The sequence below is a fragment of the Phaseolus vulgaris genome, chromosome 10 (assembly GCF_051622355.1).
Source record: "Phaseolus vulgaris cultivar YP4 chromosome 10, ASM5162235v1, whole genome shotgun sequence".
NCBI lineage: Eukaryota > Viridiplantae > Streptophyta > Magnoliopsida > Fabales > Fabaceae > Phaseolus > Phaseolus vulgaris.
The window spans coordinates 6,372,740-6,397,763 of record NC_143507.1 but is presented as its reverse complement, the minus strand read 5'-3'; the positions used below and the strand labels follow the sequence as shown (position 1 = coordinate 6,397,763).

General features: G+C 29.6%; 1 protein-coding gene across 1 annotated transcript; it reads right to left on the bottom strand.

Annotated features, from left to right (window-relative positions):
- Window positions 1–19,007: 19,007 nt before the first annotated feature.
- On the bottom strand, window positions 19,008–20,038 carry LOC137818634 (cytochrome b561 and DOMON domain-containing protein At4g12980). The gene has a single exon (XM_068622168.2). It carries the CDS (start codon window positions 19,830–19,832, stop codon window positions 19,095–19,097), a length of 738 nt encoding a protein of 245 aa, XP_068478269.1. The 5' UTR covers window positions 19,833–20,038; the 3' UTR covers window positions 19,008–19,094.
- Window positions 20,039–25,024: the final 4,986 nt, after the last annotated feature.

Below are 25,024 nucleotides of genomic sequence, written 5' to 3'. Positions count from 1 at the left end.
GAAACATATAAAACATGTTTCCTAATTAAAACATAGATTTTTTTGGTATAATTTTTATAATCTGTGGATTAATAGCTTTATCCAATACTCTATCTTTACCCACCCATTATAGTTGGTAGGTAAAAAAAAATTGTGTTTACTTGACCCACTTTTTTCTCTCTTTTTTGTCAATGATAGTATCACCCACCAAATATGATGTGAACCCAAGAACATGATATGGATATGATATGAACATGTTATGGATTCAATAAGAGTTGGAATATGATTAGGCATTTTTTAAGAATTGGATCAATGTTCTTAATCATTCAAGGACTCACCAAAACATAAGAATCAAGCCAAACTCACATAGAAACCCATCAAGAACAACAAATCCATGGATAGAAACTCAAAAAACACAACATATAGCATTTATACCCATGGAGACTGTGACCAAAACAGCAAGAACAACCAATTTGCACCAATTAAAATTGAATATAAGTGCAGCAAATGAAAGAGAACATCATAAGGAAGTGATTGCACCGAAAACAAACAAGTAGAACAAAAATGGATAATTTGGAAAGTGAAGGGGAAAATGGACTTATGTGGATGAAACTCTTGGAATTGTGCATGCCACTTGAAGGGGTGGATTGACTTCAAGATAAGTGTTGTCGCCACTTGAGAGCCCAAGATCTCCCAAGATAAGACTAGAAGAGGAGAAGACACAAGTCTCTCACACTCACTCACCAATTTGGTAGAGATTCTTTACTTCTCAAAAATCAGTTTCAACTTGTTATTTCAAAGACCCAAGCACCCATTTTATAATAGAGAGAGTTGGTCACAAATGTACAAAAGAAAAGGCTCATGTGCATAGTTTACGCGTCCATGTGCTCATCTGGGTCGGTCGTGCCATTAGGGGTGGCAATGCGGGCTGGCCCGCCCCGCATAGAATTTGCGGGCTGATTTTTCTAACTCGCCCTACATAAGGGTTGGCCCGTGGGCCTGCTCGCATAAGAAATATTTATTAAAAGCAACTCGCCCCGCGTTTTTTTAATGGGCTGCGGGCCGGTCCGCCCCCACTTTGCCACCCCTACGTGCCATCATAGTGATCCCTATTGAAGCCCTTCTATTTATCCGGCAGGGGAACTCTGATGATAGAATCGGTGAAAGGATGTCGGCTCACCGAATTCAGGGTCCCAGTCGTGCGGATCAACTTGTTAGGACAAAACTCACCATCCATCTCCTGGGTGGGATCTTGTCCTTGGTTTTTTCGATTGCCCTCGGGTTGGGAGGGGATGTGATTGAGCTACCGACAAGGTTAGTCGGCACAACAAATGCTCCTCCCTTGACCAACTTCTTCTTCATATCCTCGTTCTCCCTCCGGAGAGCTTGGATCTTCTGCTCATTCTTCCTTGTAAGCTCTCCATTCCTCCTCTTCAACTCAGTCATCTCTCTCTGTAGAGACATCAACACTGTCAACTGGTCAGCTTCGTCATCCTCTCTCTTGTCATGTTGCGGGTTGATACCATCTACTAGCGTTCTTCACTCGATTTCTCTCGGCCCCACGGTGGGCGCCAATTGTTCTCAAACGGGGGTTAGAGCCCAGAGAACTATTGAGAGAATTCTTCTTCTACCTTCAGTCGGTCATATTATACTTCAGCATCCTTCCTCGCAAGCTCCTAACTCTTCCTTACTCGTCTCACTTCTCGGTTTTCTCGTAGTCCAGACTCGGAGGGTATTTACAGAAGGCACTATGACGCTCAAGTCAGTAAAGGTGTTCGACTTGGTTGTCAGAGCATTGTAGATGATGACGTACCTGAATCTTGGAATGTGTTCTATTTATATTATTATAACGGGCCTTTCTTACTGGGTCGGATTTAAGGAGTTGGACCGTGTTTAGTAATACATTACCTAGATCTTAACATCTAATTTACTTGATTAATATTGCTTGAGCATAATTGAATTTGTGTTGTCAGTCAGTCCATTGGTGTGGGCCACGATCTCAATCGACCCAATGATGATGTCCGAGACATGACATCAGTCGTACGACCCTTACCGATACGTAATCAATTTTAAGTACATATCAACATTTATATCAGCATTTGTATATAATGAAGAAGAATGAAGTGTATACATTTGGAAAGTACATGCCTATCTTTATTAGAAATAATTAACTTTAATGTCATTATAGTAATATGAATACTAAACATGTTGCTTCCCATTATAAAGAATATGAGAAACCTTTTGTTTTTTTCATTAGTCCTTCGATATTGAAGATATCAACATCCAAGTAAACATCTATTCGACTTTTATCAATTACATATTTATATTCATTCTAATACACTTTAAAATTCGACAATACATAACATATTAATTATCAAAACAAGATAAGAAATAAAGAAAATAATTAACATTAATTATTAAAAACTTACAAAAATAATATTTGATCTTTTACTCATACTCCCTGCAATACTTGATTAAGATAACAAGATAAATCCATTAGGTGATTAGAAAAGAGAAAGAGAAAAAGTAGGGATTGAGAATTTGTTTGCATATTCTCCATGTAAATTAAAACATGATTATGAAAACATACATTCATGTTCACATATAGATCTTATCACATCATGATTTTCACACATATTCATACAATCAAGAAGGAATAGGCACTTACCTTTATCCATGACACACACTTTCTTCATGACTAACAATGAGACAACTATTATTTGCAGAGACAGAACCCTATTGCCCTTAACTCTCAATCTCCATCAGATGTAGGTTTTCATTAGGTATCACCGGATTTATATTCTCACGTTAACCAACTGGCCTTTAATTCTATTATTATTTTTAAATCATATTTGGGCCCAAATCTCAAACTTTATGTCATGCGAGTCACTTTATAGAAATTAATTTACATAATTTCTTACATTCTCTCACTTGACTCATATAAGTTATAATACTTTCATGATTTAATAATTACATAAATACGCATTTAAAAGGCCTTACGTAAATTGGTTCTATCATCCATCAAAATCAAGGATATAGAAATAATAAGAATCATGGCGGTTACATGTCATTTCAATCAACACATTTCCTTCCATGTACTACTATTATATCATTTTTTTCTCCTTAATATGACTTTATAATGAGAAATCCATAATAGGTTTAAACATAATGTCATTTTTCATCAATAACAAAATAATTTGTTTTCCAGAACAAAATTTACATGCATATACATAAAGTAGAAAACATAAATTTCAGAAACTTTATTTATCAATGAGCTCAGAGTGTCAAATAAGCATTAATAACAACATTTATCATTCACTAGTAGACATAATGCTCATATTTACAACATGACCAGTAAATGTTTTGGGTGGTAACCCTTTTGTTAAAGGGTCAGCAATCATAAGATCAGTGTTAATATGTTCTATTGACACTCTATGTTTCTGAACTTCTTCTTTAATGGCAAAGTATTTCAATTCCATATGTTTAGCACCTTTGGAATACTTGTCCTTTTTAGAAAAGAAGATAGTTGCGGAGTTATCACAATAAATTATCATCGGCTTGGCAATATTGTCAACAATTCCAAGTCCTGAAACAAAATTCCGCAACCAATTAGCCTGAACTGTGGCCTCAAAACATGCCACATATTCAACCTCCATGGTGGATGCAACAATGACTGACTGCTTCGTACTTTTCCATGAAATCGCTCATCCGGCTAAAAGATACACATAACTAAATGTAGACTTTTGTGTATCCACACAACCAACAAAATCTGAATTTGTATATCCAATCACCTCAAGATGATAAGATCTTTTATAAGTAAGCAAGTGATCCTTTGTTCCTTGTAAGTATCTTAAAACTTTCTTTGCAGTTTTCCAATGATCCAATCCTAGATTACTCTGGTATCTACCAAGCATACCAACTGCAAAACTAATATCTGATCGTGTACAAGTTTGAGCATACATTAAACTCCCAACAATAGATGCAGAAGGTATATTCTCCATCTGTTTGTCTCCTTAAATCATTCTTTGGACATTGCATGAGACTAAATTTGTCTCCTTTCTGTATTGGAATAGGAGATGTTGAACATTTATCCATTCTAAATCTCTTTAAAACTTTATTAATATATGTTTTCTGAGACAAATCTAACAGTCTTTGTGATCTATCACGGAATATTTCAATTCCTATCACAGAGTATGCCTCACCCATATCTTTCATCTCAAAGTTATTAGAGAGAAACTTTTTAGTCTCGTTTAATAGACCAAGATCATTAGTTGCAAGCAAGATATCATCAACATACAAAATCAGGAATATAAACTTGCTCCCACTGACCTTCAGATATATACACCGATCAACGATGTTTTCCTTAAATCCAAAGGACACAATAGTATCATTGAACTTAAGATACCATTGTCTATAAGCTTGTTTAAGCTCGTATATTGATTTCTTAAGTTTACACACCTTGTGTTCCTTTCCTTCTTCAATGAACCCCACTAGTTGGTCCATATAAACATCCTCTTCTAAATCCCCATTCAAAAAGGCAGTTTTGACATTCATCTTATGCAACTCAAGATCATAATGAGCTATTAATGTCATGATAATTCTAAAGGAATCTTTCTTAGAAACAGGTGAAAATGTTTCCTTATAATCAATGTCATCCTTTTGAGTAAATCCTTTTGGCAACAAGTTGGGTCTTGTAACATTCGATATTGCCATGAGAGTCACGTTTAGTCTTAAAGACTCATTTACACCCGACTTTCTTGCATCCTTCTGACAATTCTATAAGGTCCCATACATCATTTTGTGCCATTGATTAAGCTCATCTTTCATGACATCTAACCACTTATCAGAATTATCATTATTGATGGCATCTGAAAATGAAACTGGATCATTATCAATACTTAAGTCATTTTCTGACTCTTCTAGATAAACCACATAATCATTCGAAGTAGCAGACCTTCTTTCTCTTTGAGATCTTCTTAATTCTATTTCTTGTGGTTGTTCTACTATAGGTTCAGTGTTAACCTCGTGATCATTAATTTGTTGTTTTTCATCATCGTTGAGTGATTCAACTACATTACGAACAACAATACTTGAAGTTGAAGTACTAGTTAAAGGAACTTGTACTCTAACTTCCTTAATCTCCAAATTTTGTGAAGTATCACTCCCACTGGTTTCACCATTTTCAATTAACCGTGCATTTCCAGATTCAATAATTCTTGTGTTATGGGTAGGATAGTAAAACATATACTCGTTTGACTTTGTTGGATAACCAATGAAATATCCGTGGATTGTTCTTGCATCCAATTTCTTTTCTTGCGGATTGTATATTCTAACTTTTGCCTGACATCCCCAAACATGCAGGTGTCTCAAACTGGGTTTCCTTCCTGTCCACAATTCAAAAGGTGTCTTTTGAACTGCCTTACTAGGAACCCTGTTTAACAAGTACATGGCAGATTTTAAAACATACATCAACAATGAAACATGTACAGTGGACTTACTTAACATGCTCCTAACCATATCCATTAAGGTTCGATTACGCCTTTCTGAAACATCATTTTGTTGTGGTGTACCTGACATTGTGTATTGAGCACAAATACCACATCTCTCAAGGAACTTAGCAAACGAACCAAGGTGTTGTCCATTTTCATCATACTTTCCATAATATTCACCACCTTTATCTGACTAGACAATTTTCACCTTTCTATCTAATTGTCTTTCCACTTTATTTATATAAACTTCTGAGGCATTCACTGCTTGTGATTTTTCATGCAATAAATAGACATAACCATAACGTAAAAATCACCAATAAATGTGATAAAATATCTTTCTTTATTGAAATAATTTACATCAAAAGGTCCACAAATATCAGTGTGTATAATTTCAAGAAGTTGAGTACTTCTTGTGGCTCCCTTCTTTGTGTGTTTTGTTTGTTTGCCTTTAATACAATCCACACATACATTCAAATCGGTAAAATCTAAACTTGGAAGTATTTCATTCTTTACTAATCTCTCCATCCTTTCTTTGGTAATGTCCCAAACATTTGGGCCACAAAAAAGCAGAACATTCATTCACTAAACTACGTTTAGTGCCAACATTATGATGCAAGGTCATAAGAGTTTCAACATATAAATTATCAAGATTAAATCAATATAATACATCATAAAGAGTACCAGATCCAATCAAATAGGTATGCTGATATAAATTGAAACATCCATTCCCAAATTTAAAAGAGTATCCGACAACATCAAGTTTAGACAATGAAACTAAATTCCTAGATATACTAGGTACATAAAAAGTATCCATCAAGTCTAAATAAAATCCAGTGTCGAGGATTAAACGATAAGTCCTGAATGCTTCCACTGGAACCTTCTCTCTATTTCTCATGAAGACAAACTTTTCATTTGGCTTTATGGTTCGGGTTGAAAGGAATCCATGCATCATATTAGAAACATGAGTTGTGCATCCAGAATCAATCCACCAAGAATTATGTGGAACTTCAGTTAAGTTTGATTCAAAACATACATAATAAGCATTATGCTTACCCTTCTTTTCGGATCAAGCCTTACGTTTCAGACAATCCTTTTGGAAATGTCCTGATTTCTTGCAAAAATGACATTTGTCATTCTTCTTTTTGAGCTTAGTAGAGGACTCATTTATCTTCAGTGGTCATTTACCCTTTCCATGTTTCTTGAAGACTTTCTTTCCAACTCCCTGATTGTTCACATAATGTATGAAGTGGTTTCCATGATTCTTCGGTCTGATCTCTTCCTAAACTATAACATGCTATGCAATTCATGCATATTCCACTTATCTTTCATAGTGTTATAGTTCATCTGGAAAGAATCATACTCAGACGGTAAAGAGTTCAAAATGAATTGCACGAGAAAATTATCATATACTGCCATTCCAAAAGACTTAAGTCTTGCCGCAGTATTAGTCATTTCAATGATATGTTCGTGCATAGTACGAGAACCATCAAATTTCATGGTGGTTAATGTACTCATTAATGTGCCAGCAAGAGCCTTATTAGCTTTTTGAGAGCGCTCTTCCACAGATTTCATAAATTTTTTTGCACTATCATTTTTGGGAAGAGCAGACTTAATACTACTTGCTATGCTCATTCGCATAAAGATACAGGAACAGATACTTGATCACAGATACTTAACATAAATACTTCGAGTCATAAACCAAACATACAATACATATTCAAAAAACATTCTATGCATACTAATGTTCTCCTTTGGGAGAAACATTAATACACAAAACATAATGATGCTAATAATATTAACATTAATTGGCAAGATATATGCATTAACTATAAACACTTGTTATCTTTGGATATACAAGCAAAACTAATAACACATACTCACTACCAACAATCATATCCATTAATTATAAGGACAACTAATCAACATTTGGGTGATCCAAAATGTCATATAATAATGAATTTCCATTTACCCATATATAAATAATTTAGCATCCATTCTATAGGTAATTGAAATAAAATTTATTAGTAATCTGTAATTAAATAAAACTTAAAGATTTGATCACTTTGGTGATTAACAAATCTATCATACAAATAATTCCAAAATTTCAATTTAAAATTTAATACATAAAGCGGAAAAAATAATTTTCCATTCCTCACTTTCAGTCAATTAATTAAACTTTAATTTAGTGCAAATTTAATTACATTATAACATAATAAAAAATAATTTTAAACAAATGATGACATAAGGTTGAATTCTAAAAAAATGGGACCAAATTGCTACCCCACATATTATTCACAATCAAAGGTGTATCCAATTAATGACGTAAGGTGCACATGTGATTCATTAATTGAATTAAAAAAAATGATGACATAAGTTGCAGGGAATAATTCACAGATCGTTTCTTTTTCCCTCTTGCTAAAGCCCTAGAACATAATCACCGCCACCCTGCGCCATTCGGCTTCTTTTCAATTTCACCATCCATCATGTTAAACACCAACGTGACGCACTGCCACAACACTACCACCGCGCCGCCAGTCAATCCACCGTGCGAGCCACTACGCGAACCACCGCACCGCCAACTGACGATGGTGGTTTGCGTCGAACCAGGCTTCAACGCCGGCGTCGTCACACCCTAAGCCACGTTCACCACACCATGGGCTCGATCCTTACAAATCCACAATCACCGCACGAACCACCACGTTCCTTGATGTCGACCAGGTCGCGACCACCTGCGTGGTCGGCTGCAGATATGTGTGGTGACGGAGATGTGCACGTCGACAACGACGAAGGCTTGCAGCGGTGACGCGTTTGGGTTCACAAGGTATGAACATAGTTAATGGCATTGGGTGTAGGAAGAAGAGGATTTTTGTTATTGAGAAATGGATATTATGATCCATAAAACCTAATTTTAAAATTATGGTTCTTCAATTGGGATTAATTAAATTGGGAACTAAATTAGGGTTCTTAAAATTATGGAAAAACATCAATGGAGAATCACAAAATGAGCAACAAGGCTCTAATACCACATGTAAATTAAAACATGATTATAAACACATACATTCATGTTCACATATAAATCTTATCACATCATGATTCTCACACATATCCATACAATCAAGAAGGAATAGGCCTTACCTTGATCCATGACACACACTTTCTTGATGGTTAAAAGTGAGACAACTATTATTTGCAGAGACAGAACACTATTGTCCTTATTTCCCAATCTCCATCAGATGTAGGTTTTCATTAGGTATCATCAGATATATATTCTCGCGTTAACCAACGGGCCTTTAATTCTATTATTATTATTAAATGATATTCGGGCCCAAAACTCAAACTCTATGTCATGTGAGTCACTTTATAGAAATTAATTTACATAACTTCTTACACTCCAAACATCTTAAACTTTTCTATCACTTTCTTAATTTTGTCTTCAAAAGATTCAATTTGTTTATAGCAATAGTTTATAACACCCCCCCCCCCCCCCCCCCCCCCGCGACAACTTCATCCAACAAATTCTCTTCTGTAATAAAATAAATTTACTAAACTTTGATAAAATAGAAGTTTGAAGTGGGATAACATCAACTACTTATTTATAATCTCATCTTGCAATAAGTGGAATTTCATCTTGCAACATCAAATGATTCAAACCAATGTTCATATTTATGCCTAGACACTAACACACTCTTTCAATTTAAGAGTTCTTCCATTTGATGACTTAACATACTCAACACTCATTCTAATATTACGGAGTCTTTTATCAACCACTTCCATCTTTATCAATCAAATTAAGCGTGTCAAAACAATATTATACAGGAAAAAAAACTCACTAATGGCATTTTTTCCAATTCAAAACTAAGTTAGCCTTTATACATATTTGTAACACCAATTCAAGGTTATTTAAACTAGTAAAAAAAGGGTCTAAACATATAAAAGTCGTCGTAAATACCTCAATGCATTTTTCAAAGAAGTAAACAAAAATTGCAAGCATGCAACTTTCTAATTTTTTATCACTATCATCCCATCTTTCTTTGGCAACATTTGTATTAGGCTAACTTTGGCATTATTGGAGATTGAAAATATCATTTCAACCTCATGAAGCTTCGATACTTCTTTTCATACTTCTTTCTTAGTAGGATTCAGACGTCTTCAAGGTTGTTCCACTTATTTATACTCACTTTTTAGGTTGATGTTATGCATGCTATAGGAAGCATTTATTCCCTTTATATCATAAATTTGTTGTCTTGAAGCTTGTTTGCTATTTTTCAATGCTACAATGAGTTTCTCATCCTCTTCGTTGGTCAGATTGTTGATGATTATGATTATTTTCTCATCTTCTCTCTTAAGGAAGACATATTTAAGATGAAAAGGTATAATTTTCATCCTCAACTTTTCTCACAACAACCTTTTTTATTGTGAACTCTTCAATCTTTTTCGGGTGATTTGAGATTTATTTGCAATTATCAAAATTTTGAATGCTCTCAACAATTTTCTTTTGCTCTGAGTTAGTCATTGCACTAAAATTTTGCACTACCGTATTCTCAGGGGTGAAAAATTATTAAAATTACTATGAATGTATTTCATTGTCTCATCAAACACATTTATTCTAAATCACATACCCTTATGACTTCAAAAACATTAAAAAAAACATTTTCATCATGCATCCTTAATTTAAACTTATCATCCTCAATATCAATAAGGGCTTGTATAGTTTTCATGAAAGTCCTCCATAAAATAATAGATATTTTTTAGTCATCCTCTATGCTTATGATGACAAAATATGGAGGGAAAGTAAATTTGTCAACATTTACTAACATGTTTTCCACTATCCCATAGAAAAATTTGAACAATTTATCAAGGGTTATATATTCATGGGGTTTAACTTCCACATCCCTTATTTTTTAAACATGGATAAATACATCAAATTCATGTTAACCCCTAAATCAAGTAATGTTTTTCTCACAAATTTCATGTGGTGGAATTGTGAAACTTTCAAGATCCTTTAACTTAGGAAGTAAATATTATTACTTGATAGCATTACATCCTGCCTCCAATTCAATTATGTCATCATTAGCAAGTCTTCTCTAATGAATAATTTTTTAACGAATTTTGCATAAAAACACATTTTCTTTCACACCTTATTTAAATATATCTTGATTTAGAGTCTTTTAAAATAACCATAAAATGAGCATATTATCTTCCTTATTCTTCTTGAAAAACACTAAAGAGTAAGTTAATTCCTTGAACACATATTTTTCTTTTATCTTCCCTTCATATTTTTCTTTGCCTACCCCTCTTCAATTTCTTTTTCTTTTTCTTTTCATTTTCTATTTTCTGTCATTTTTTATTGTTTTTCAATTTCTTTCAATCGCACTTATCACACTCATTCTTTTATTTTCTGCCCTACTCATATTTCTTGTCATTCTTGGTAATAATGGTCCTACAGTTCCATTTAGAGTTTCGTTCAGGATGAGTAAGGAACTTATAGAAAAATGTTTTTTTATAGCAACCTGGATATTTGTATGGTTGAAGGTGAATGTTGGAAATCTCACATCGACTACATATGAAAATATTTCATTGTATATAAGTGGGTGCAAACCTCACTCCATGAATTGATTTTATGGAGTTGAGTTAGACTTAAAATTCACGTCAAATATTGTCTAACATTCATTCTTACAAATTTGGCCTTGGTGTTGGGGTAGTGCATTAAAAGAGCCTATATCATTTTGATTCCACCCTCCAACATTTGGGTGATGTTGTGATCTCCTTTTATTCTACTTTCCTACTTGATTTCTTCTGTAACTCCATCATTGCTCTCTGTAATATTGCCCTTATCGATTATTTCTTCCACAATTCTCGCAACCACTAACAAAGTGAAGTGATGCAGGTGCAAGCTTTTGTGATTCTATCACTTGTATTTCTTCACCCTCTCAATTCTCTTGCTTAATGATTCAACATGTTGAGTCAAAAGCTTCTTTTGGGAAAGAATCTCAAAAATTACTTTTCGCCATGCAAAACTATTTATCACCATTTTATTCTACTTTATTTTGTGAAAATGAAAACATTTTTTGAATTGATTCACCAAGTCTTGAAACTATTAGGTGGGAATGAGTGAAACCAATGATTTTGCCTTCCCTACGAGAGAAAAAGAAAAAGTTGTCAATCTAATGGCGTCATCATACTGGCATACACAATTGGAACTAAAAAGAAAATAGCAAGTTAAGTGAGATCTGATGAAGAAAATTAAATAAATTAAATCAAATATGTGTAAATTTTAAAAAATAAAAATCCGAAAAAGATAAATGGAAAATATAAACAATTAAATAACTATTGGTTTAAATATGTTTTTTTTTTCTAGTATCTTCATGCGAAATTAATTTTCATCCATAGTGTACATGGTATATTTTCTGAGTATTTATAGTAAAAAAATTTATTAAAATGAATTTTTACTAGTTTCTTTTTTATAATAAATTTTTTTTTAATTTGAATTAAGATGTTAAAATATTTCATTTTAACTCATTATTAACGTAAATGTTATAATATTATAATATAGTTCACGTTGAAAATTTGATTATTAGATTAAAAAAATATTATTAATGACTAGTTCTATTATTATTTTTTTCTAAAAATATTTAAGAGATCTAAAATTTAGATTAAAAAAAAATTAATTTCATATTAATACAAGAAAAAAAAATATTTAACTCATTATTATATTTCACCGTTTTCCCTAACAAAGTAATTTACTTGATGACTTGTTGGCAAACTTATCAATAAGATACGAGCAGTAAATGGACAATAATTCAAATATTCAATCCACACATATTTGTTATACAATATCATAAAAAATAAAAAATTTAATATAAGATAAAAAGACAATAATATAAGATAGATAAAGATAGAGAATATATAATTAAAAACAAAAATTAGGATGAAAGATAATTCAAATATATAAAAAAAATTGTAGGTACACAAGTGAGACATTTGATTTGCCTATGTTTGAGATTGTAAGAATAAATTTTAAAAATATATGACTAGAATGAAGACTAGAATTTCTACAATAATGAGAGCAATTGTTTTTATTACTCATTCAAGGTATGGTTTTAAATACTCACAAGAAATAGTTATAAAATAGTTTTTATAAATAGAATATTAATAAAGGAAGAGACATTGATATTTTTTTAAAATACATAATTACCATGATCACAATTTAAAAAAGACACGTGTTATCATAATAAAAAAATAACAGTTTTTATATGTATCATATACTAGTTTTTATTCAGGATATCCATAAAAGTATTTATGATATAATTCAAAGCAAGTATTAATTCCATACAATAATGTATAATTTGATATGATTCCTTTTTCTTTTTTTCTTTATTATCATATATAAAAAGTATAATTTACTAATTAAAAAATAACTCTACCAATTAAAAATGTTTAACACTATTAAAATATGAAATAAAACACTACGGTTTCACAATCTTGTCTCTATTTCTCTATACAATAATACTCTTAATTTTTTTTCAAACAAAAACTGAAGATTCTAGATACTATTTGGAAGTATCAAATTCACATCTTAAAAAAAATTTAAAAAAAATAAAAACATTGGAGATTTTTCAAATACAATGTCAAGGTGAAAAGTTTATTTAATATTAGAGAAAACACAGAAAACATTATAAGAATATAAAGTGATGAAATTGATATAAATTTATTCTTTATTTCTCCCCCTATAATCTTTTTCTATCTTTTTAAAATAACTCATAGAGGCAAATATATATAGGACAAAAAATAACAATTATTAAATATGTTTGAATGATGCATCATGTGTGCATATATGGTGAAGGAATGGAAGAGAATTTGTCTTCTAATGCATCTTATTAAGAGTCATAAAAAGGGACCAATCCTATGAAAAAGAAAGACAAAGGGTGATGGGTAAGAAAAAAAAAATTGGCAGCATCCCAAAGGGACCAATCCTTTTCTCATTTTTCATTTTATTGTCCTTTCATTTAGATTTTTGTTTTTTCTAAATGCAATTTTCTACTCTTATTTTTCTTTTTTAAATAATTTCTACCTCAACTTATATAGTAAAATGATGATATTATTATATTCTAAAAATAGACTAATATTTTTTAGAGACTATATACATTAAAATCTTATATAAATATAATAAGATTAAGTATGTATGTATTATGGGTTAACATTTGACATAAAGCATTAAAGTAACTTTACATTTTAATTTCTTATATTTATCTCACCAGCACAAGAAACGAAAAAACATAATCTACAACTGTGACCATCATGATTATAAATTTACTTTAACTTAAAGAAGATTTAACGATTTCATTTTATGAATAAAAAATCAGATTTAAAAATCAGGCAACTTAAAGTAAACAAGCAATTTTAGAATTGGTAAAAGTCAGTAAAAAAAGATTGGAGCATAATAGTGATTTAATTGAAAACTAAGTTTTGATGATTCATGAAGAAGGTATGACATGGGAAGCATAAAAGTTCTCATGACCTAAGAACGCGACTCATTAAAACTTTAGTAGAAAAAAATTGTGAAAAAAAAAAATCTAGTGAAAAAATTAATAAAAAAATATATTTTTCAATTAGAAATTAAGAGACATTTATATTTGTTGCATTCCCTACCTAATTTGTTACAATATTAGACTCTAGTTTTTGTTTTATATATTTCAAAGTTAGTAAATGTTTCTTCATACCATCAATATTTGAAAAACTCTTTTTTTAACACATATATTATCTATATTTAACAATTTTTTCATGATTATATATATATATATATATTATATTTCATTATTAAGATGAAGCTTAACTTGATATTATTATTTTCTTTATTAAAAATGTGTTTTTTAATATGTTTATTTTAATTTAACTGGGATCATGACATTTAACTCATACATAACAATGTCTCTTTAGTAAAAGATTGTATAGTATAATAGTACATCTTGATGATTCAATATCTCCTCAATATGTCGTGCACCATGACTTTATAGATCGTCATTGACATTGTGCTATTGTTGTTGACCACGAACCAAAACATTCAATTGGTCACTTAGAACTTGGAGTTCAATGTGATATTGATGTAGTTCCTCCTCATGTTGATTGAAAAGCTTCAAGTCCTTGACTAAAAATATGTTTGAATGTTCTCCTCCCTCTTTTGTTGCATGGATGTAATTCTAACTTACATAGTTCCAACATTCTTTTGAAGCAATTGTTTCATGTGTGTTTAGAGGTTGTTAGCTATGGATGAAAGATCCATCTCATTATTTGATGAAGAGGATAAGATATTCTAATTTCAAATAAGAATCATAACTAAAATGACTTAATTGATTTTTATTCAAACTCCACGATATTGTGATTGTGAAATGTGTTTACCAAAATATCTATTAATAAAGGTAGAATCCTTTTATCTATATATACACTTCTTAAAAGTAAATATATAATAATATTTAAGTATAGAAGATCCATCCATCCTCAAATTTAGAGGTAACAATGGGGATTGACCCGTCTTGTCTCGCAAAATGCAGATTGAGTTGGCTCGCGCCGCTTAAGTAATACATGCTCAATTTATTGGCTCATCCTGCATAAGGGATGACCGGCAGGCTTGCAATCCAGTCCACATAAAAAAAATAAAATTTTATTAAAAATTAAAAAATATATAGAAAACAAAAGTTTGAAGAGACAATTATGTATTTTTTTTATAGGGTGTTTCATCCTGCACCCCATCAAATTTCTTCCTCCACCTCATCAATTTCAAAATTTAATTTTCATAACTTAAAAGTCAAATTCTAGAAATTAAAATTTTGAAGAAAAAAAAATCTAAAATAACGTTTCGAAACAACTATTTCACCTTCTAAATCTATAACAACTATTTTGACTTTCGGAATTCGATTTCTAAAATTGATAGGTGCAGGAAAAAATTTGAGATATTGTAGAAAAAAATACCCCTTTTATTATTATGCAGGCTTGTGGACTGGTCTGCTTCATCCCGTCCTTAGCCGATACAAATTACAAGTTATAAGCGGGTTAGCATGTCAAATTAGTGAACTCACCTAATTTTTTTTTAAATGTGGGTCAATCCACCGATTCACCCTGCATTATTACCCGTACTCAAATCAATGAAAACATTAATAATATTAAAAAAAAATCTCTTAAATAAAAATATGTATTAACGTTTCACCTTTGTAAATAAAAAACTAACCTTAAAATATTTTTATTAATTACTTGTATTCTTCCAATTCACTAAATTGAAAGAGTAATTATAATTAATTACACATATACTACTAGATATTTGAAATTTTTATTTTGAGTTACTCGAGAATATATGTATATCCTTCTTTTCATAAAGTGCTGCGTAAACCTTGCTGCTTTTGTGACTAACTTTTTGCTTTCGCAAAGCCCATGTCTGCATGACGTGAACTAACTTTAAACCATACTAAGGGAAAAAAAAACTAAAAGGTAGACAGAAAATGAAATTTCTTCACTTTTGAATAACTATTTAAATTAGTCATTGGTAAAATACTTAAATATAGCTTTTTGTTTAAAACTGTTACAGTTCTTGAATTTTTTCTGTATATAATTTGTTTCCTATTAAATATAAAAAGTATATATCTGCAAAGTAAACAGTAAACATTTATAAAAAAGTTTATACGTAAGATAATTTTTTCAAAAAGTTTATAGGTCAATTTAAATATTATTAAATTTTGATAATCGAGATTTCAAATGTGGCACCTATGCCTATGGCACCTATGCCTTAAAACATTATATGCTTTGATTACATGTGAACCCATATAAAGGACAAAACCATGTTCATTAAACAACATAATGATTGTCCCCTTCAATGTTTTGAGTTTCTTTTTCTCACCAAAGTGTAAACCAAATTGTGATAAAAATCACCCAAAATTTTCAAACATTCACGTAATTTTATTTTATAAACCGATTTTATGAATTTAAATTTAAAATCCTTTTTTACTAATTAATTATCATAATTATTTTTAAATAAACTTAGATTCAAATAAAGTTTCTTTTCTAGGTGTGTACTACCACCAATGTCAGCACATGAAGAATTTGCTCCCACTGACAATTAGGTGCTTGTTTGACTTCTTTTTTAGTGCAAAAAATCAACTTAAACAATTAGAAATTTAAAAAACACTAAAATAAAAAAACAATTATTATATTATATGTGATCAAATTTATAAACTACTTCAAATTTAATTATTAAAGTTAATATTTAATAAAAAAAAGTACATGAACTTGAGGGTTCAAAACTAATGGGTGGTTTTGAAGAGTATACAGAAAACCCTACATAAAAAGTTTGGAAGTTAGAATCCACTTGCAAGAAGGCATAAAAAAAGGAAGAAAAGTTAGACACCAATAATTCAATGCAATAAAACTCTTGGTCCACACATATATGCTATTCTTTTTTTTATGGTGTCTCCACAACAAGCTTCTTTTTCAAAAGGGTTAACATAACAAAGCAATTTTCATGGTTTTTTTGGTTCAATTGGACCCATTAAAGTAGAATAAGGAGATAGTTTAGTTCAAAAGTTATAACTCTAGTATCACTTTCTTCAAGTCAACCAAATTCATTCAGTAAGTTGAAACCCTAAATTCACTATCACCAAGTTCAACTTCATTGAAGTAGAACTATATATATACAAAACACAATCTATCTATACTACGTCTCTTTTGAATCTTTATATATTTTATCTTTTTATATATAAAAGTGAATTTTAATTTTAACTCAACCTCATAAAATCGGCTTATGAGGTGAGATTTTTATTCACTTATATATAATGAATTGTCATCTATAGTCGATGTAGGATTTCCAACACACGGCTGATGAGGTAAAATTTTTATTCACTTATATATAATAAATTGTCATCTATAGTCGATGTAGTTAAATTTTTATTGACTTATATATAATGAATTGTCATCTATAGTCGATATAGTCGATATAGGATTTCCAACACTTTTCAAACTCAACTTACTATGTTTTTAGTTTAATTATAATTTTGGCATATGTGTTTACAAAATCCATAAATTTGGTCTCTAAATTCTTTTTCTGTTGTTAGTTCCTTAATTTTCAGTTATCTGAAATTTCTTTACACAATTTTAATGTTTTATTTTCAATTGTTCATAACTCTGTAAAAAAAAATCACAAGTATAATGAGTTTTCTCCTATTATTATTATTATGTCATGTCGAAAGTAATAAAAGATTTATGAATAATTCTTGTGCGGTTCAAGAAATAAATTTATAGATAATTAAAATTGTGTGAAAAATAAAATTTAATTGTAAATTTTCTGAAATTACAATTATTATTTTTTTCAATCATAATATATTGCTATGGATTATTCATCATCAAAATAATTTATCAGTTTCCCTTCCAACATATTTGATTTATTTATATCCAATATAGCGTTAAATCAAACCTTATCTAACATAAGCCACCACTACTAATTAAACTCCACTTAGTTTTTGAATATCATTAGTGTCAACCATTAATAAAAAAACAGTTAAATATTTTTTTTTAATTATAGTAACAGTTGAATATTCTTCAGTTATGGTTGCATATAGCAGAATTAAAACCGCTGGTCAATTTGTAATTTTTTTTATCTTCCTATAAAAAAATTATTAAACACAAATCAATTTTAGAAAAAAAATAATTAGTTTTTTAAGTAACTAAATTAAATATTATTTTAAAAATTAAAAAAATATTAATTTTTAAATTAGTTTCTATTAATAAATAACTTCTAAATTTTCATGCTGATTTTCAATGATTTATTTTAGTGTTAACTTTTAATAATTTTCTTGTAGTCTTTTATCATCAATCTTGATATTTAAATTTTAAAATTTACAATTTTACATTTTGACACAATTAGATCTCAACTTAATATTGAGAAAATTAGTCTTCAAATGTATTACTCCCTTCAAGATCATTTTGACAGATCATTCTGACAGAGTATTTTGGTCTCTGTTTATGAAGAGCCATTTATAATTATCTGGTTCATTAATTCTTTTAATAAAATTTATGACTAATTTATATTTTTCCCAAAAATGTCATAATTAGTATAACTTAATAACATAAAGATTATTGAGAAATCCCATTAAAGATGCCAGAGCTTACTCATCCACTCTGATTTTAAATACAATGAAGATAATTTTAGAGTAATAATGCCAATTTATGACTGTTTTGTTTGCAATTTTAATTGGTCTTGCTCAAACTCAAATTTATAGTAATTTGTTGTTTTTCCACGACAAGATAATGAAAAATTAGTTAATAAAAAATTGAGTATTATATTAAAGTAAATGATTACTGAAACCAAAGAAAATAAACTAAACACTTTTTTTAGTACAATAGACTGCATACATTCCTTTGAAAAATTGAATCAAAGATAAAGTTTAATGATAAAACACGAAGATAATCAAAATTATGGATAAAATCTAAAATGAAAAATAAGAAAAAAAAAACTTAAAAATCATGGCAGTGGATTAAAAGAAATTCCTAGAATAAATATAAAAAAAAAATTCAGTTAACTTTAACTCAGTTGAGTAAAAATTATTAAATGATACAGGTAATAATAAAAAGTAAAAAAAAATGACTTCAAAGAGCAACAACACCAATGACCAAGGCAACAACCAACCCAAAGTAAAACCCAACTCCAAACCTCTCACTCACACCACTCTTATTTCCACCCGCGGCGGTCGGCGCGGTGGCGTTCCCACTTCCGCTACTGTTTCCACTCCCACTTGCGGCGGGCACCAGCGCCTCCGGCAGCGCCGCCTTGGCCTGCAGGTTATCCGGCTTGCTGTCGTGGATCATCGGCTTCCCGTCCTTGGTGGGTCCCACCTGCCACACGTGGGTCGCGTTCCCAGCCTTCTCCGGAATGGCGACGACGGCGTAGATCGACACAACGCCGCCAGCCTCATCCGTGGCGAGGTCCCACGATTCAAAGGCGAAGGCTTTGACTTCGTCGATGCCCTTGTAGGAAGTGAGGTTGTAGCGGTGGAGGGTTCTGCCGCCGGCGGTGGCGGGGAGCGCAATGAAGGCCTCCGTGCCGATCATGCCGCCGCCCGCCAGGTTGAGTCCCCAGGCGACCCACCCGGAGGGTTTGGGTGGCTCCGCGGCGAACGCGACGGCGAAGGTGCGGTTGGTGGCGTTGTAGGAGTAGTGGAGGATGGCGCCGAGGGTGGGGAGGGCGGCGCAGTTGGCGTAGGTCCGGTTGGCCGGAAGCTTAAAGGAGGCGCAGGTGAGGGCAGAATGGGAAGAAGTGAAAAAGAGAGAAAGGAAAAGTAAGAAAGAAAGAGCAATAGTGGTTGTGAAAGGTGAATGAAATGCCATTGATGAACTCTTGAGAGAGAGAGAGAGAAAAAAGATAGAGAGAGAAAAAGATGAAGTTGGATTAGTTTTGAATGAAGAATGAAGAATGAAGAGAGATATATAACAGAAGTGAAGGCTTGTGGATGGCACAAAAAAGTGAGATTGATTTTGGAATTTGGAAGAGAAAGAAAGGGAATTATTTATTGCTTCTTGAAATTAAACAATGTTTGGTATGTCATTAATGTGAACACATTTATTACATTTATTTCATTTATTTCTCCATTCTATTTCTTATTAAAATATTCTTACTTTTAATCAGCATTTAGAGTACATTAAAGCATATTTTATTGCAAATAAAAAATATCATAATGTTTTCGTAAAAAATAAATAAAATTAAGCATTTTTTATTTGATGTTAAAGTTTCTGATTTATGTTTTATGAAAGTTATTTAAAGGAATTTCAATGTGTGGATCTTGGATTTATGGTTGACTCGATATTATATATACTAAAATCATCGTTTTTAATATCTAATTTTGAGGAAATAGTAAAATATTTTTAAATCAGAGTGATTTCTAACTACAAATTTTGGATATTTTGAATTATTTTCTTTTGAAATTATTTATGATTCTTTAATCATGTAGAATCTTTTGATTGTGATCATTCTTGTTTGGATAGAAGATAAAAGTAAAAAAAAGTAATAGTTTCGTAAGGAATGATTAAATTGTTTCTTATTTGTGAAAGAAAGTTGTTTAAAAGAATAGTGTGTCAGTGTTAATAAATTTTTTAATATGGAAATTTGGATTTAAAGTTAAATTCCACGTGACTGTCTAAATTGTTTCTTGAGGATTCGCGATGCATAATACTAAATACTTAAGTTCAGGAAAAGCACGTTGAGGAATCTTAGAAGATAGTGTCTTATTATTTAATAACAATTTGACTAATTCTGAAATTTTTCTCGGATTAATTTAATATTGTGTACTCATTCAGTGTGTTTTTGGACTCGAGTGGGTAAGCGAGAGTGTTTAGATTGAGATACGTTAGAGTGAATGTGTGAAGGAAATTTATCAGAGTTTGTGAGTGATGCGATGGTTGTGAGAAAATTTATGAGAGTTTGTGCGTGTAATACGATGATTGTGAGGGAATTTTAATTTTTTTTTAAATTGTTAAATGTTACTTCACAAATTTATCTTTACCTATTAAACTTTTTAATAATAAAATGAGTTATTTTTACTTAAAAATAAACAATTTTCATATATTTCGTAGATTTAAAAATTAAAATTAAAAAATAAATATATATTAAATATAAATAAATATAATTTAAAAATTATAATTAGAAAAAAAAATTATTCAACAAATTAAATAAAAACACAACTTCAAGTAATTTTTAAATATTAAATACACATTATAAAATTAGAAAATAAATCAGATCTCATATAAATAAAAATAATAATATTTTTTTATTAAAAATCCTATAGTAATGAAAAATTAAAAAAAAAATACTAAAAAAAATATAACGTAATTAACAATAGAAAATAATTTCATAAAAAACTATTATCAAATAAATTACTAACTCATAAAAATAATAATTATAAAAAAAATATTAATATAAACACTCCAACAAATTAAATAAATAAAAAAACTTCAAAAAAAAATTCTTAAAATATTAAATATATACTATAAAATTAGAAAATAAATCACATCGTATATAAATAAATAAAAAATACTATTTTTTTAATATTAAAAATCTTTGTAGATGAATGAGAGTAAATTCAAAAATAACAGATGCTAACATCTCTTTATTTTGAGGGGAGATGATATTTATTCACAGGTATATCATCTCCTCCTTTTCCCTACAAAACCCTGGATCCAAACAACTTCTTTTCCTGTGAACAGTACATCCATAAAAGCAAACAGATACTTAATGAAACATTTCAGTTTTCTATTTTTCTGCTTCAGACGCATTTATTAGGTTTTAATGTGAATTTTCTAATATTGATATGCCTATGTAATTATATTTTTTTTATATTTTTTTAAGTTTTGATTTTAGTTTTTATAAAAGTATTCATTTTTTATTTCTATAAAATTTAAATATTGTTTGATTATGTTCTTATTATAAAGTATCATGGTGAGTCTTCTTTATCTTAAATTTTGGTTTGTTAATTAGTTTGCATTGTTTTAATTAATTTATTGAGTGCATGATTAAGATAGGAGAGATAAGCATGCCTATGAAATATACACATGATAAAGTGGTACTGATTAATTTACTAATTTAATGGTGAATTTCTATTGAATAAGTTGGTTTAACTCTGTTGAAGGATTGGGAAATGATCTATTTTTAGAGAACATGTGAAGAATTCAATGGTGGAAAGATATAGATTCTAAACACTAATTCACTGATTTCATTACTGGATTCGGTGAGAAACGACTTGGGATCATCTCTCTAGTGTTAGACAGGTCTATGCTGAAATTAATTTAATTTGACAACAAGATGACTCCTATCAAATTTGGCGTCGTTGTCAGAAAATCCAATTTAAATTTGGTGATCAACTTTTTTTTATCTGCATTTTCTTTATATTATTTGTGTAATTTCATTTTCTACATATCTAAAAAATATAATATACAAGATATTCTTTTATAATATTTTATTTTTATTTCTTTATATATGTTGTCGTTATCTTATTTTGATTTATCTTTATTTTATTTCTTTATATTTTTTATTTTAATTCTATCTTGATTTGCTTTTATTTATTTTCTTATATACGTTATTTTTATTTTATTTATTTCCTTATATATTTTATTTTAAGCATATTTTGATTTGCTTTTATTTCATTTCCTTATATTTGTTATCTTTATTTTATTTTTATTTGTCTTTATTTTATTTTTTATATCTTTTATTTTAATCTTATTTTAATTTTCTTTTATTTTATTTTCTTATATTTGTTATCTTTATCTTATTTTTATTTGTCTTTATTTTATTTCCATATATATATATATATGATATCTTTATCTTATTTTGATTTGTCTTTATTTTATTTTTTTATATCCTTTATTTTGATTTGTCTTTATTTTTTATTTTTTTTAACTCTTTTTTTTGCCATTTTTTATTTATGTTTTTGGTTTTATTTTTCTTGTTATTGTTTTTATTTTCTATATTTTATTTATTTATTTATTTTTACATAATTTTTTTCTCCAATTATTTTTTTAAGTATTAAGTGTAGCATTTGTATTAGTTTTATATATATATATATATATATATATATATATATATATATATATATATATATATATATATATATATATATGATTTTGCATTTAGGGTAAACACTTCGGTACTATTCTTTGATTTTTTTTTTTAAATTGAAAGCAATTTAGGGAATATTGGCTAGGAAAGACTTGGTTTTTAAGTTTGTCCACATGTGACTCACCTCTCTTTCCTTTCAGTTTACTTTGTTTGATTTTCAATTAAAAAGAAGTTTGCTCTAGCTGAAGAAATTTACATATTTTTAGCAGTCTCGACATCATAATCCATATTGTCAGCAGTCTTATAAGCAACCTCAACAACAATCATATTATCAACAATACTATTTTGATGAAAGTCAAACACCTTTTCAACCATTTTTGCAAACAAATAATATTCCTCATAATTTTGAAGAACCAACTTTAGAGGAGTTGTTGAGGCAAATGAATGAGATGATCATAAAATATGATCAAGAATGGGAGGCTAACAATATTGCAATTCAAGAGGAGGCTGATGTTATAACAAGAAGAGAGAAAAGTGATCAAATGATTAGAAAGATGGCAGATTATGTTGATCAAGAGATGAAATCATCTCATGATCTAGATAAAACTCTTGATCTAGGCATTGATGGACCGTCTAACTTTGGAGTATCTACTATTGCTTTAGATGTTGTTGCACAACCAACACAAAATTACTTTGATTAGCTTAAGGCTAATGAATCACTATTTTCAAGAGAATTTGAATTATCTTATCCTTCTAATACTTGTAATTCATGTACTGATATCTCAGATTCTAAATTAGTCTCTAAAAGACTAATAGAGACTAATTTAAAATACAAAGTATTAAGTAGCTAAAACTTTGGTAACTATTATTAGATATCAATTTAGAAATCATTTTATAACTTTTTATTAATAATAGAAACTAGTTAGATACCAATAATTTTTTTTTAGTTTATAAATGGTTTCTAATTTAGTCAAATAGTAATCAATTATTTTAATCTCTAAAACTAGTTTCTATTTAGTAATTTTCTTGTAATGCTTTATTTGTTTGATTTGTTTGATGAATCAAGCTTTTCAAAGAATATCCGTAATTATGTTATATCTTGAATATTTCTATTGAAACCACTTATAGATCTTTATAAATCTAGTCATTTTAATATACAAACTCTCATTATTTAATTTGGCTTTATATGGCAGTCTCCATGTACTTTAAATATTCATTCGTACTTCATGATCTTTGTTGATGTCTCTCAAACTTCAAATGTAATTCTTTCTTGTAATAAAAAGGTACAAAACTATTTCTCATACATACTTTATGTTTCATACCAATAGTTTTAAGAATTTTTTTCTTAACCCACAATCCATGATAATTTTATTCCACCAGAACTTGACATATATTCCTTAAATTCTAATTAAGTTAGTGATATATATATGGGTCTCTTATATTAATTATATACATGAAAATTTTGTTATACTTATAGTTTATGAGTATTTTCTAAATTATTATTGTTGGAGATTTCACATTAACTACAGATAAAGACATTTCACAGTATATAAAGGAGTGCAAATTTCACCTTATGAATCAGTTGAGTTGGGTTTATAGTCTACTTCTTAAATATGAAATCAAATTCATTTAGAATTTATTCTAATGAGAGTTTGTTAACCTTATCAAGTCACCCGTTATCCATCCATAAATATATAGTATATAATAAGCTGATTTTGTGAATTTGAATAAGCCTTAAAATCAAATTCTTAAGAAATTAAATTTTGAAATAAAACCTTATCTTTTGAATAACCAAGTTTTCCGTTTCATCTTCATTCTCATAGAAGGAAAGTGTCCTAGATGACCTCTTCTTTTTTCTTCTTCTTCATTTTACCTTTTTTCTCCATTTTATCTCAATTTTCGTTCATCAATTAAACTAATTAAATGTGTTGCCTTATTTGGTAAGATTGGAGGAGAAGACTTTGACATTTTA